Source organism: Manis javanica, chromosome 9 (assembly GCF_040802235.1).
Source record: "Manis javanica isolate MJ-LG chromosome 9, MJ_LKY, whole genome shotgun sequence".
NCBI lineage: Eukaryota > Metazoa > Chordata > Mammalia > Pholidota > Manidae > Manis > Manis javanica.
The window spans coordinates 26,406,800-26,422,381 of NC_133164.1; the positions used below are offsets into that span (position 1 = coordinate 26,406,800).

The 15,582-nt window shown below is 30.9% G+C and overlaps 1 protein-coding gene across 15 annotated transcripts in view; it reads left to right on the plus strand.

Annotated features, from left to right (window-relative positions):
- The window catches only part of RBM26 (RNA binding motif protein 26), a 98,993-nt gene extending 84,470 nt beyond the window's left edge, over positions 1-14,523 (plus strand). For 11 of the 15 annotated variants that reach the window (XM_073212461.1, XM_017654007.3, XM_017653999.3 and 8 more), the window contains 2 exons: positions 4,294-4,407; positions 5,981-7,112. In XM_073212461.1, coding sequence (XP_073068562.1) covers positions 4,294-4,407; positions 5,981-6,070 — 204 coding nt within the window. In that variant the 3' untranslated portion in view covers positions 6,071-7,112. Of the gene's footprint in view, positions 1-4,293; positions 4,408-5,980; positions 7,113-7,774; positions 7,834-11,504 lie in introns of those variants that run through there. The other 4 variants (XR_012121035.1, XR_012121036.1, XM_017654004.3 and 1 more) reach the window with 4 other exon arrangements.
- The last annotated feature ends 1,059 nt before the right edge of the window (positions 14,524-15,582 follow it).

Consider the following 15,582-nt stretch of genomic DNA (forward strand, 5'->3'; position numbering starts at 1 on the left):
GTATAAAGGAAATAAGCTCATACTGATACTTCTTGTGTAATTCCAGACTATAGGATTTTATATACACAATATATATATGCACATAAAGAGAAAGATGGGTGCATAGGTAGGCTGGTGGGTGGATAGATATAGGTAGATTGAGGGATAGAAAGATAGATTATGGAAAGGGATAATTCAGGATTATATGATTTTTACTTATCTTGGGGGTCATATTATTTCTGACTCCTTTTTCCATTCTGAAAACTGACCTTTTTTCACTGACATCAAAATAATTAGTTACGTGCTGTATATATGTCTAAGAATAAAAATGCCACCTTTACAAGAAATAATATTAATTACTGGGGAAAAAAAGTTTAATATTTTCTTAGTTCTTTTTGTCCTTACAGTATATTATATTAGGTACATACAGCATATAGTTAACCACATAATCAGTATTTTTAGCCAGTAAGACAGTTTTGGTGAATGTAAGTATTTTAATTGGGGAGGAATTTTTAGATGACAGTAATTTAGTTTGATTTATTGTTGTGATTGTAGTTGTTTTATATTGTGATGAGAAAATCTCATTTAACTTAAAGGAATTATAAATCAGAACCTTTTTTATTTTTTAAACAGTTCCTTTGCAGTTTCAAAATACACTTAAGTAAAGTTGGGGTGTCACAGAATACAAAAAATACAACTTGGCAGCACACATTTATTGATAATGTCTGTTATGTTAAAAGTTGCTGGTTTACACATTTGAGTGGTTTTCTTACTACTTTACAATAGCTTTGTATTTTTTATATTAATTTATTTTTTGAATAGAAAATATGTATTCATGCTGTAAGAGCACTGAAGTTTGTGCAGTAAGAAGCAAATTGTCTCATCCTTATCCTTGGTTCTCAGTTCCCTGCCCAGAGATTACAAATATTTTTAGGTGGGATTTTTGTTTGTTTATATTTTCAGACTGAGTCCATAAATCTGTAATAGTGTATCAATAACTTCTTTCCTCACACAAATGGTAGCATATGTGGTGTCCTTCAGCTTGCCTTTTCTACATTAACAGTCTATTTTTCAGATATTTTATATTAAAAACTGTCTTATGCTGTCATTATTGCATAGGTATTCCATTTTATGGATTACCTAGTGTAATCAACCATATTGATGGACTAAATTTTTTAAATTCTTTTTTTGTATCACAGTGAATATTCTTGGTGCATATTTCTCTGTGTATGTATGTGAATATGATTGTAGATAGGATATATTCTTGATATGTTACTGCTGGATGAAAGGATATGTGCATTTAAATAATTGATGGATAGTGCTACTAAAAATGCTTCCCCTTCTCTTCCCTGCCATTATAGGTTGTACCACATTGGTTTGCCCACCAAAGATGTATGAGATTGCCTTTTCCCATAACTTTTTCCATAGTGTGTACTTTACACACTGGTTTGGCCAGGGTTCTTTAAAAAAAAAAATGACTTTAGAGCTTCCTCTCCTCGAGGTCTCCTGTCTGGCTTTACTTTGGTACTTTGGTAGTTTTTTATCTAGATTATCAACTTAGTTTGCATTGAGATGAGCAAATTTAATTTAATTTTCATCTGAGGTTATTTCCCCCACTTTTCTTTCTTATTTTATATAGTTTTACATTTAGCCCTACTTCTCACCTATATGACCTAATTACCATCTTGCTCAAGTAGACATCCTATAGGATACATTTATACAAGATTTTATAAATACAGTTTGTATTTTAACATACATTCTAATGTTTGCAGAACTCTTGAGGCAACAGCCATAGTACACTGTTATGAAAAAAAACTCTTGAAGCTGCTGCTATAGTATACTGATCTAGTTCTTATTATATATTGAGGAACAGCAATTAAGACAGTATGATCCTGGATTTGGCCAAAAGATTCCAAAGGTTTAAGGACAAAATAACATCAGAATAACCAAGAATATTCTGAAAAGGCTGAGAAATGATACCGAGTTTATTATGAAATAAAGAACATAATAATGGTGTGGAATAGACAGTTAGTTAATAGAACAAAATAGAGTTCAGAAATAGGCCTAAGAATATATATAAGAATTTAAGCAGATTACAAAAGAGATATTTATTTAAAAATCAAAGAATAAAACCAGATTATTCAGTAAATAGTGTTAGGACTGTTTACAATTTTTGTATCAAAATAAACTCAAGTTGGATAAGAGTTTTTTTTCTTTTTGTAGTACCTAAGACTAGCAAAAAGTTAAGGGGATTTCTGAAAATAATCTTAGTGTGGAGAGGGATTTTTAAAGGCATAGTGCAATATCCAGGAATCATAAAGATAAGTATTGATGAGTTCCAGTACATGAAAATTTAAAACTTCATGGCCAAAACAAAAAAGAACAGCAACAGTTCCTTCCCTTCCAATAAAATTTTACATCATTGAAAAAATTTCAGTTGAGAAAAAATATTTGCCAAATAAATATGACAAAATTCTATTCAAGATACTGTTTTAAAATGCCATTAAAGAAAAATGACAGATATGGAAAGAGTCTTTGAAATGTTAGGTTAATAATATAAGAAGTTGTAAAACCAGTGAATAAAGTTGCCATATACATATCATACATACGTGTATATGCAAACCTTTTTAGTATATGCATAGAACTGTTTTAGTGTGTTGTATGACTTTTTTCCAAATTTCATAGGAGAGTGATTATGTCTTAGGGATGGTGTAATCATGGATTATGGTTGTTTTATATTGTGACCTGAAATTTTTGAATTTTTAAAAAAATAAAATGGGTGGATTGCAGTATTTTTTTTAACTTTAAGTATTTTATGTTGCAACTTACCTGTAATAAATTTGCATCTTCAGAAGTCAAGAATTCAGTTATTTCAAAAATTTATATAGCTAAATGGTCAAAAGTTTCCAAAGGAGCAAAGATAATAAGAAGTTAAATATACCTAACTTTGAAAGTCATCCTGTAAGTAATTTTAAAATCAAAACTTTTTAGGGATTTTTAGACTTAATAAATTTGAAGATGTGTGTGCTGATTTAATAGAGATTTACAAAATTAGCTCATCAGAAATTTTGTCAAGAACTTACTACAGAAAATGTCAGTAACATTTTTAGCCTTCTTAGCTGTATGAAGAGTCTTATAAAGAGATATTGCATGAGACAATTAGAATTCCTTATAGTAATATGTTTTTATGTAATAGTTGTAGTTTCAAAACATTAAAACTTTCTAAACCTAAATATAACATATGTAAGTACCTCAAAAATTTTTTGTGGTTATATGATACTGTGATGAGGTATGGACTAAAAACTCCTGAACTGCATTTTAATAGGCATGAAATCTTTAAAATTTATCATAAATTTATATGTGCAGATATAAAATTTATACCTGGGGACTTCAGTATCACAATTCATGGCCAAATGTCATTGAACATGTAATTGTTTCTACATTTCATATTATACTGTACTTTGAGATTGTGCTATAAATCTTCTGTGACTGCATTATTTCGGTATGTTGCTAACATTGATTTATGTTGGTTCATGTTACTTTAATTTGAATGCACTATTTCTAAATCATTCACTTAAAGTAGCAAATGCTTAGCCTTTACCACTTGTTAAATTTAAGTTTTTATCATAAGCAGTTCTGAAAGCTTTGTAGGAAGTACTTTAGTTTCAATAGAAAAATTCAGGGTTTTTTTCCTTGATTGTGATAATTACATTTTGTAATAGTGATATATCAGACATTTTATAATATTTATGACCAACTGACATAATTCAAAAATAATGTTATGCTTTACACATGCAAAATTATTCTTGTATTTGCTAAAGGTTTTAGTTTACCGTTACTATATATACCATTTATAAATTACCAAGAATTAAAATACAGTAAAATGCATTTAACTCATTATTGATCCTAATTTAGACTTTGATTCAGACTCAATAGTCATGATTTTGAAGTGCTCTGAGATTGTTGCCTCGAACAGCAATTGTCATTGTGTTTTAAACATGTAGATGTAGCTCTTCTAATCAAATATTGGCCAGTAGGGAAATAGTTTTATTCAGTTATGATAATTTCTTGTTTTATTTTTAAAGGATTTCCAGTCACTAAGGTGATTTTGGAAGTAAATAACCATAAAATGTTAATGATAAATGATAATAATACACAGTAAATAGAGAAGTAAATAACCACAAAGCAACTCCATAGAAATCTGGCTTCACTTGTGTCTAGCTAATTTAATTTAAATATCAGGTACTACAACATTTCATTTTTTTCTTCAGAAATCATTAATGGTCTATATCCCAATGTTCTTAATTGTTATAGGCTGCAGTTCATGGAGCTCGCTTCAAAGGGCAGGATCTAAAATTGGCATGGAATAAACCAATAACTAATATTTCAGCTGTTGAAGCAGAGGAAGTTGAACCTGATGAAGAGGAAGTATGTTTTTTTTTCCCCCACTTATTTTTGCCCATAAATGTTTGCATTTTTATACAAAGTTTGATTTTATGGCTGTGATTGTAACATAAAACTTTCATTCCTGAGCCATATTCCAGACAGGGGATATCAGATAAATGCAGACAACTTTAAATTTTCTGAATTTATGGGAACTATGGATTGCTAAACCCAAAAAGAATATATGAAAATCATGTATATATTTTTTCATTTACTCTTAGAAGATAATTATTCATTAGATTTTTATCCACAGGAAGTTTTGCAATATTTTAAACCATAGAGTATATATTCTACTCAATTGCTTTATTAACATTACAAGTTTCCTTTATTTTAATGCATACTGTTTTTAGTTCATTAGAATGAATGCCTTCTAAATGGTAGATACTGTGATAGGCACAAAATGAATAAGACACGGTCCCTTTCATCAAGGAGCTTATAATCTGGAAAGAGGGTGGTGACAGACACCTAAGAAACTATAATGAAATGGAGACTGATATGCTGAGTAAAGATTTGAACAATATGCTGTGGGAACCCAGCGAAAGGAGTGATTGTTTCTATCCAGAAGAATCTTGAAGGAGGTGGTGACAGTGAAACTGATGATAAAAAAGCTTTCCATGACCTAGAGCTGGGACTGGAATATAGTTGAGAGAGGCATTTTAGGCAGGGGGTAGGTGTGGAAGAGTGCTTTTGTCTCGGGTAACAGCAGTTAATCTGAAAGCAGAGAGTTGTGAGCATGAAGAACAGTGAAGTGGGAGAGCCCCTTGATCCATATTCTTAAAAATATGCAAATTTATTTTGCTAATTATGAAATAAAATTTGAGGAAATTAAGAAATAAAGGTAAGCTAGGTAAATTAATGATCTATGATTTACCTTTGTTAGATTTTCATAATGGCACTTTATTTTGTTTAAAGACCATTCAGGGCTGTTACATATCCATAGTCAAATGCAAGATAAAATGTGTATTTTGAAACTCATATACATGATTTGTCATTTTATATTTTAGATTATACCTTTGTCCTTCCATGAGTTTGAATTGAATGGGGAGAAAAGCAGGAGAGCTCCTGGTATTAGGTATTTTGAAAAGTTTGCAAAGCAGTATGAGAAGCTTTTATGAAGGGAATGGGGAAAAGAAAGGAATGTTATAAAAGAAAATGTTTGTTTTTAGAAAAGAAATATAAATCTTGATAGACTTTTATACAAGCTATTGGTTGCTTTAGTGTTCAGGCTTAGGGTAAGTCAGAAAACAGTGATGTTGTCTTTTAAAAAACAGGTATTGTGCAATGTTTTGTAGGTAAAGAAGATGGCATAATTTGATAGAGTCAGGAGAAATGGCATGTACAAAGGCTTACTTTGATATGTCCTTAGTGATAGTTTATAATAGAGTAGATACGATAGTGGAACCATTGTGTGGATAAATATTGCTTTTCTCTGTTTCTTGAATGTTCTAGCTATAGAAATACCTTTTGCATTCAACTCTGTTGAGAGAAATCAGTATTTAAAAGTGTCACCTTTTTCTCTTTTTTTTGGATAAATTCCTAAATGCATTTTAACCTAAAGTTTCAGGAAGAGTCTTTGGTGGATGACTCATTACTTCAAGATGATGATGAAGAAGAAGAGGACAATGAATCTCGTTCTTGGAGAAGATGATTTGACTGATCATTGATCTGCATATTCTAGAACTCTCCCTGTGTTTCATTAGTATTATCTAATGTACTTTTACATATTTGTAAAAACAATTTTTGGTAAAATGTGTTGAAGATGGATTTCACAAATAGACAAAAAAGAAGAAAACTACCTTCTGATCCTGTATTTTGAAAGATTGATGTTTGCATTTTATTTCAGTAAACAATTGCTAAAGACATCACACTAGAAACATATGCAATGTTTTTATTACATACTTCTACTGAACATCATGGAATTCTTTGGGTTCTTTGTAATTTAATAGGTCTGAAACTTATGACCAATACTTGTTACAACTTAGAGGATTTTGTTTTACTCCAAATAAGGAATGAATTTGCATTTAAAATCTTAATGTTTTCAAAACTGAATAGATAACATAGTACTCTAAGTCTCCAAGTTATGTATTCATATTACATAGTAATATGCTTAGGCTTTACTATGTATTAGCCTTTTGTTGGATTGTGTATGTATTTTATCATATGGGTTTTAATGATAATGGTGTATGACTGCTTTGCATATCAGTCCTTATGCATTCAGATGTTAAAAATAAAGTGGAATGGTCTCTTGAAAAGAAAAGAAAAGAAAAAAACAATGACAAAAAAAAAGTCCAAGACAATGTTCCTTGATTTAAGAAAAGAAAAAAAGAAAAAAAAAAGAAAAGAAAAAAAAATAAAATAAATAGACCATTCCAGACGGTGATCTACCCTTACCCCAATTATCACAAAAGGAGCTATAATCACTAACTTATTTTTAATAATAATGGTTATTGATACCTTTACAATAATGTACAATTCCAATGTTAAAAATTTATACCACTTCAGTTTGGTTTGATCCTATAAATCTTCAACAGATGTCTTAAAATTTAAAAGCAGGCTGATTAGTTTGGAACCAGACTTCAAGTAGAGCTAACATTTGGTGAATAAGGAAACATCACATTACATTTTGGATGTATGAAAGAAAACTTGACCATTTGAAGATGTATGAATAAAGAAATGTACTGTAGATACCACTTTAGGAAAACACTGTTTGGTAAGTGTTCCAGTCTGATATTTTAAGTGTGCATTTCCTATACTTGTATAAAAACCTTTGACATTTATAACAGTATTGTGATTTTTAAGTGGATTTCCCTGGCAAGTGAACATTGAAAGTTGACATAGCAGTTTCAAGGAAATAAATGCATTATTTGTAGAATGAGGGGATGGGAGATTACATATTTTATCTTTTAAAAATTGATTATTTCAGTTGCAAGTGTTTCTGCCCCTCCTGAGATTACAGTGATTATATTAAAATTCACATTAAGAAAAAAAATCATCACGTTCTTCCCATACTGGGGTCCTCACCATCATGAACTGTATGTAATTCTACCACCCTAGCCTTCTGCCAATGGAGTAACTAGTAGATGCTGTTCCTGTTTTTCCTTTTCTTCCCCACTTAGGGTTAAAGTTGTTTATATGTTCTTGATGGTAATATTTATTTCACAGGAATGTTTGGCTTGCAGTTGGTGCACACATTTCTATTTAAAATTACACAACCAGATTTCTTTTCTCAAAATAGTAACTTTATTCAAAAACTTCCTTACTTAGATCTGTAATACATTTTTATGTAGTCTCTTGTATGTTGACTATGTGCTATTCTGATTCATTAGGTAAGTTTGTTTTCTTTTCTTTTTAGTAGTCGTGAAAGGTGCCAAATTGGCAGAGGCTCACGTTTCTTCTCTTTACACCAAACAGGTATTATAAAGAAAGAAAATATTTGAAAGGCCAGTTAAATCTCCATGCTGATTTTTTTGGCTTTATAATTTGATTAATAAACTTTAGCCTGATATTTTAAAAATTACTGTAAAATTCCCTTATAATCTAACTAAAATTACATTCTATTTATTGAAATCTGAAAATAGCTTATCACTTTCCCTAGCCTTAAATTCTCACATAACCTAAAATTGAATTGTTTTAAGCTGTGTTACTTTGAATGAATCAGAAGACAAGTACGTTTCAGTTTGGACCTGAAGTACGGGGATTAAATATTAGCAAACATTCTTTAGGTTCACAATTATATTTTTATATTATTTTAATTGTAATTATTACTTAATATTTAATTGCTGTTGGATTTTTTAAATTAATGAGTATGTTTAAAAATGCTAGTATACTACATGTACTTCAATGTATTCTCACTTAAAATTTAAGAAATCCCTTTGAAGTAGTTGCTAATTCCCATTTTACAGATAAGGAAACTTAGGCTAGTAGAGATGGAGTGACTTGCTCAGAGTCACAGCTAGTGAGTAGGAGGACTATATTTGGATGCAGGCCTTCTGATTTCAGTGCCAACTTTTTTGTTTTTAACTCTGCATTGCTACCTCCTTCCTAATTATTGATTGAGCATGAGATTGTGGTTGCAATAAATGTGCTAGTCCTTGCACAGAAAAAATAGACTTCCTGGTCATTAGCCAGTTCATACCTTTGCCCTCCCTTTTAATATAGCACTTTGTTCATCTCTGTTACAGTAGTTATGTTGTAATATAATTTTTCTGGTTTATATGTCTGTCTTCCCCACTAGATTACAAGCTCCTCTAGGAAGGGGACCATGTCTTATTCATATTTTTATCTCTAGTGATTATCATAAAGCCTGGCTCATAGTGGGCACACAGATGTTTGTTGGATGAATTAATGAATGAATGCATATTTAAATCTCCAAAAATGGAGTGACAATTACCTCCCTTGTTAATTCTTATCAATGTTTCAAAAATTTCTCTTGAAGATCTTCCAGACATTGGGACCATTTTGCTAAACGATTGATACAGTTAAGTATTGCAGTAGTGGGGTTACTATACTTGCAGTCTTAGTGGAATTTCCACAGTTAGTAAGGCATTAATATCTTGGAGTATTATATGTTATAGTCAGTTTGAGGAGTAAAATAGCCTTTTGGTTTCTGTCAGTATGTAAGAGTAGAAATGCCAAGAGCCACCAATCTAGTCCATCCCACTAATTTTTTAAATCCAAAGATGACTTAGTGTAGGGCACTGGACAAGGGGTAAGAGATTTAGCTTTTGGTCCCAGCTCTGCAGCTAACTCCCTGGCCTTAGACAGTATCTTATCCAGGGCTGTTTCCTTGTCTGTAAAATGAAAGGGGTTGGACTAGATGATCTCTAAGGTACCTTTCACATCTATAGTTTCCCTGGTGGTATATCCATGTTTGGTCTAACACACATTTTCTCCCTACCTAATGTTGCTATTGTTGTTTCTATCACCATATCAATGGAAACAACTTAGATTTGGTTACGATAATTTGTGTAATGTGTCTCAGTACAGCTTTGTATATAGTGTTCCCAAATATTTGCCTTCAGCGGCCCAAATTTCATTCAAATTATAAAATATAGATAGACTTCTGTATTCACTAATAACTTTCCCTTCCTGCTTAAAAGTTTTTCGTTTTGCTTCTAAACTCAAAAGTTTAAAACTTTTTCCTAGTACAGTATACTACCTAAATCTCAAAATGCATTTTTAATTCTACAGCTCTTCTAATAAATGCTTTTCCTTAGTGTAGATCTGGGGTGAGTTGGGAGTGAAAAAAAATGATTGACAACAATGTAGGCTGCTATTTCTTACTGGAAAAAAACTGAGGGAAATTACATGTTATTGCTTAAAAGATTGATTAGGATTACCTCAAGGGATGGTTAAGTTGTCATTTTGCATATTTTACTCAATATTTTATGTCTCTACTTAAGCAGTGTTGTTTTAAATGTTATTGGATAATTGTAACATTTAAAAAATTAATTTCAGTATTTATCTGATGCCCAGGCTTTTACTGAAATCATGTTTCAGGAATGGGAGAGTATTACAAAGCTCTTGTTTAATTGTAATATGATCGAATGTATCAATCAGCATTTTACTCTAAAAACAAGACTTCAGTGTTTTAGCTGATTATCAGCTTAATTGAAGGAAATTTCTGGTTACCACCACTGCCTTATGGGGACTGTACCTCCAGTCTTACTTGAACAGTAATAATTGGCACTAAGGGTTATAAAAAGAAAGCAAACAGTTGCTTGTTTAGTATGTTGAATATCAGTGGTTATTTTAGAGTTATATACAGACTTTATCAACATATATTCTCATTTTTCCCCTTTAACATTATATGAACTAATTATAGAAAATTAGTTTTAGAAGAAAATTGTAGAAAATCAGTCCTTCAAGAATTTATATAAGTATTTGTAAGGTTTTTTTTTATTCCCTTAAAAAGGTCTTTAAGCCTTTAAACAAAAATATCCTGCATGAAATTTTGGCTAATTAATTCACAGTCTGGTTTTTCTGTCAGGGCTTTTCTTACTCATCTAAAACCCTATAAATTAAAAGTGGAAATTTAGGATTAAATCATCAGGGTACAGTATTTGTAAAGCAGAAAAAATTTCCTTTTCCCCAATCTAGAAACTACCTTGTTCTTCTTCTCAGGCTGGCTAGTTACTCTAAGGTATGTATACAGGCTTTTAGAGAAGAGCAGGGTTTTTTTCCCCTCTCTCTGATATGTACCTATCAAATGGCAGTATATAATCTTCCAAATTAGCTGCTTAAAAGTTCAAAGAAAGAAAGAAATCTTGGTGGACCATGACAGGCAATCTCAGTAATTTCTAATGATAATGTCATCTTTGTTTAGTAGAAAAGTTTCTAATTTGGTAAATAATTTTCTGTAGTTTTATTAGTGAGATGTACTCGTTAGTGTAATAGAAAGCATTTTATTTTACTTTTTTCTATCAATTTATTATACTTGCTCCTTCCTAACCCCTCCCTCTCCGTTATTTTATTTAATCTATCCACTCTTCTTCCCCTCATCCAAACTTAGTCTTCCTTTACATACCAAGCACTGTCTCATTTTGATGTGTTTCTTTCTATTTCTGTTGTTAACCTTTGTGCTTAGTTTAGAATTTTATGTCATGTGATGTGACTAAAGAATGAAATGATTATCATAGGGAGTTTAAGGAAACTAGATACACCTTGCCATTACTTTTAAATATCTGGGAAACTTAAGAAACTTGTTCTTTTATTTTTACTTATGATATATTGGAATTTGTATGTGATTTCTTAAAATTATTTTGCCTACCCACACCTCTATGAAAATTTTATATCTGGTCAGTTACTACATTTCCTAATCAAAAATTCTTAGATCATTGGTATGTTGTGATGCTATGATCTTTGCAGTTTAATGTCTTAAAGAAGCATAAGGTAGAGATTTTTTTAAAATCACTTTAATCCAAAGCTGATCTTTTGTGAAATTTGTCTGCAACTTTGATTCCTTTCTCCAATAGATTTTTTTCAATGTTTAGAAAAATTGGAGATCAATTTATGGCGTGATACAATTTTTAGGTTTGTTTACTATTTTCACAATTTTTTTTAATAGTCTTTTCTTTTTCCAGCAGAGAGAGATCATCATTGCCTGAATTTAGCTTTGTGACTGCAACAGCAAGACTTGTTCCTGTCTGGAGACGACTGTTATATCATCCTGTCATTTTGTTTGCCCTTAATCAATTTGAATAGATGTTTACACGTGCTATAATTGGCATTTTATCTTCACAGTTCTCTAAGGGTACATCTGAGTTCAGAAGTATGTCTGAGTGTGTGCTTTGTCTGACCTTATTCTTAAATATTTTCTTCCCTTATTTTATAGCCATTTATTTTTTGAACACAGTAAGAAGGAAAAAGACTTCTTGGTTTCCTAATGTGAAATAAGTTCAGTCTCAGCCAAATTGAGAATTGTGTCTTAGAAATTTATAAAGCCATGATGCTGTGTTCATTAGCGTGAACAATTTAGAATGAAGAAGATGATTAAAAAGTTAAGCATGGGTTTGGTTTTAATTTTTCTGTGTTTTAGGATGCATTTCTGGGGTTAGGATAGTCACTTAAAATCATTTTGAATAGGTGGCAAAATACTTTTATACACTGTAATAACCTGCCTATTCTAACTATAGTTACTAAAGTTGCCAAGGCCACTTAGCTGAAAAATTAAAAAAAAAAATTTCTTAGTTCTTCAAAACCAAAAAGGAGAATAATTTTCTCTTTTCAAGGAATACAGGATGATCTGTGGATTATAAATATTGAGAAATAGCTACTAAATGTCTGATTTACTTAATTTTTCCACATTTTCCTCATGCAGTTAAAACATCAAGACAATCTAAAAAACAAGGGGAAAGTGTTGTTTCCTAACAGTGTTAAAGATTGTAGTTTTTCTTTCTTAAAATGTGTATGTCCGTATTATTTACCTATAGGCAATATGGCTTAGAATTATTTATAAAAAATATGACTGAATCTTATCCTAAATATTCATTCAAAATACCTTTTTTGTAATAATGGGCACCATAAAAAAAGTTTTCAGAAAAAATAAATTTCTGAATACTCCTTCATAGATCCTCATGAGGTATTCGAGAAGTTTGGAAGTTATATTTAGTATAACTCTTTGTAGAAGTTCTAACTCTTTATTAGAAAAATCCAGATTGCACTTGGATTGTATGTACTGTAACCCCCCACCCTATTTAGTTCCATTCAGCTATGGTCATATTTTCAATTTTTGTGCAAAGTTGACTGTTCTACAAACATATTTTTCCTTGAGTACACAATGCATTTTCTTCATGAAAGATAAAAAGAATGAACACATCAGCCATAATGTAAAATAACTTTTGATCCACGCTAGTTGGTGACAGCATGGTTAATGTTAGGCTTGGTTTAAAGAAAAATTATATATTTGGAAGGTCTTCTAACATAATTATGACCTTTTAGCCAACAAGACTTTTTAAATAGACTTTTCTCTTAGCTCACATTAGCAAACTAGCAGATAACCTCAGTGAATTCATTTAAATATTTTTTTGAGATTCATTTAATATTTTTTCTTTTCAAGGAAAGCATCTGCTTGTGTAACAGTAGTTCAATTGGTAGTTTAGAAATCCAAAGAACACTGTCTTGAAGAGGCCATACTTGATGCTAACAGGTTTTGTTGGTTAACAGATCTGGACCACTTACCACCACCCTGAACTTTATTTTGTCATCTTTTTTTTTTTCTTTCCTTGCTTTTAAAATAAAAACAAAATAAAGCAAAATAAAATTGACCATGCCACTGGAATCAGAAGTCAAGATGATTTTATTCTAAGATCATTGTGCTTTTTGAAAATTGCTGTGAAGTCCAGTAGATGAGTTACATATTTTAAATTCACATATGTTGATTAATTAAAGATAAGAATTTTCATTACTTCATTTTTCTCAATAGAATTCTCATGGAACTAAGTGTAGATAACTGTACAGAATGAAGGAGTTTACTTATGCATGATTGCATTATGGAAGCCTTTTATATACCTTTATATTTTTCAATATACTTAGATTTTACACTATTATCTGCTCTAGTCATGCTATATTTGTTTTTTTAATAGAGTTTATAAACATTTATGCTCAAATACAGATCAAGTGAATATTTTTGGTCTTGTTTACAAGATAAGTAATACTTTAAAGGGATGCAGCCCCTCAAGTGTCTTAGGAAAAAAGTCATTGGTGCTACAAAACCTTTCAATATCATTTTTGAACCTGTTACCTAGACTTTGTTAGGCTTTAATCTATGATTACTTGTGACTTCCTCTAATCTAGCAGCATAATTATAAAAGTGGTCTGTGGTGAGTCAGATAAAGAGCTCAGCCCATTCCTAATGCCCTGTAATTTAAAGATACACAGAATGACAGTATACTTTTTCATGCCCAACTTCCCAAAAAGAAAGAGCTTCTTCTGTTTGTCCTTACTTCTTTTGAAAAGAGGAATGGTGTTAATCTGGCTAGAATAAAAAAATGGTACTTTAATCATGGCTCAGTTATCCCATATTTCAAATAGAAAACTTTTCTAGTTCTAAAATATGATATGATCCTGCTCTGCTTTAAATTCCCATCTATCTTTTACTCAACACGAGGCAGGATAATTCTTAAGTATTTATAGAACATTTGTTGAGTTGTAAAGAGATGTATTATTCACATTGTACAAGTTTTGTGTTGATGTGTAGATTGTTTTCTACATTTACAAGACTTCATTCCAGCACCTTAGTGAATGTTCTTAAGATACAATTTTTAAGTATCAGCAAAGCATTCATGGATGTTTGCTTATGATCCTCAGAATCCTGAACCTGTTTTGAGTGTGATACTACTTCACAGTATGTTGTCTGGCACAAGATTTCCTTTAATAAGCGGTTTAGTTTAACACATTTATGTGGATTGTTGAACCTATAAACACCAAAGGAGTCTTATTCTTGTCTGGAGACTGGATTGTTCCAGTTTTTAATACCTATGCCCGTAAGTGTCCCATTTCACGAATGTGTGTTGGCATGGGAAAAAGTTCCCTGCTCTTTGAGTGGAGCGAAAGTAATTGGTTAAGCTGTAGCAGCTTTTTTTTTTTTAAGTGATAATAAAACTTGAACTGAAAAAGGTAAAACTTGAACTAGAAAACTACTCTTGTATGCTTAGAATGTTTATAGTATAACATGTTTATGTGGGGTTGTCAACATTTTTATTATTTATAGTTGAATTATGTTTTGTTAAATATCCATGTTTATTATTTTTATATTTTGAAAAAATTTTAAATAAAATAGTCTTACTAAAACAGTTGTTAACTTTTTAAAACTGTCTGGCATCAATTATATTAATATAGAATAGAAAGAAAAATTTTCAGCCCTCCAGGCATTGCATAATTGAGAATTCTGAAAATGTTAATATAAAGAACTGGCTCCACTTTGCCTCTTTCCCTCTTTACTCTCTATTCTCACTTAAAATTTTTTTAAGTAACTTATGGTATCAATGTATTACTGACCTAATGACTCCTTTTCTCACATATGTATATGCAACCTTCATACTATTCAGTAATCCTGCTTCTTTACTGCTAGAAATTTTGTATTTATACCATTTGGGGGCCAAAATTTCTCTGTATGAGTGATAAATATAAAAATACTATTGTGATGTCAAAGAAGGACGGCCATAGATTTCTAAAATTAATTACATATAAAATGCTTATACTGCAACATTCAAAGCCATTGAAGGTTTTCAGGAACCAGAGTAATTTTCTCTCCGTAGCATTCAGTTTTTATCTGAACATTTCCCCTAATTTAACCTGCTTTTCCAGCATTTGGCATGTTCATTTCATACTTAATTTTATTGAATGATAAATATTGCAATATTCTGTTTTTCATTGCAGGTACACCTCCTATTATAATATGGGTTAAATGAGCTTGGTAATTACCTGTCTTACACTTGTGACACTGCCTTCTAGGAGAAAATACATTATCATCTCAAGTGCCTAAGTCTTGACAAAAGTCTAGTTAAAAAGGTCTGGTTGTGAAATAGAAGACTGGCTTGAAATAGGAGATTTTGATTAATAAATACTGACATACTGGTGAAATTATAAAAATATATAATATTGTCTATATCAAATATATAAATATGAACTATCTGTATATGGCCAGCCCCTATGGAATAT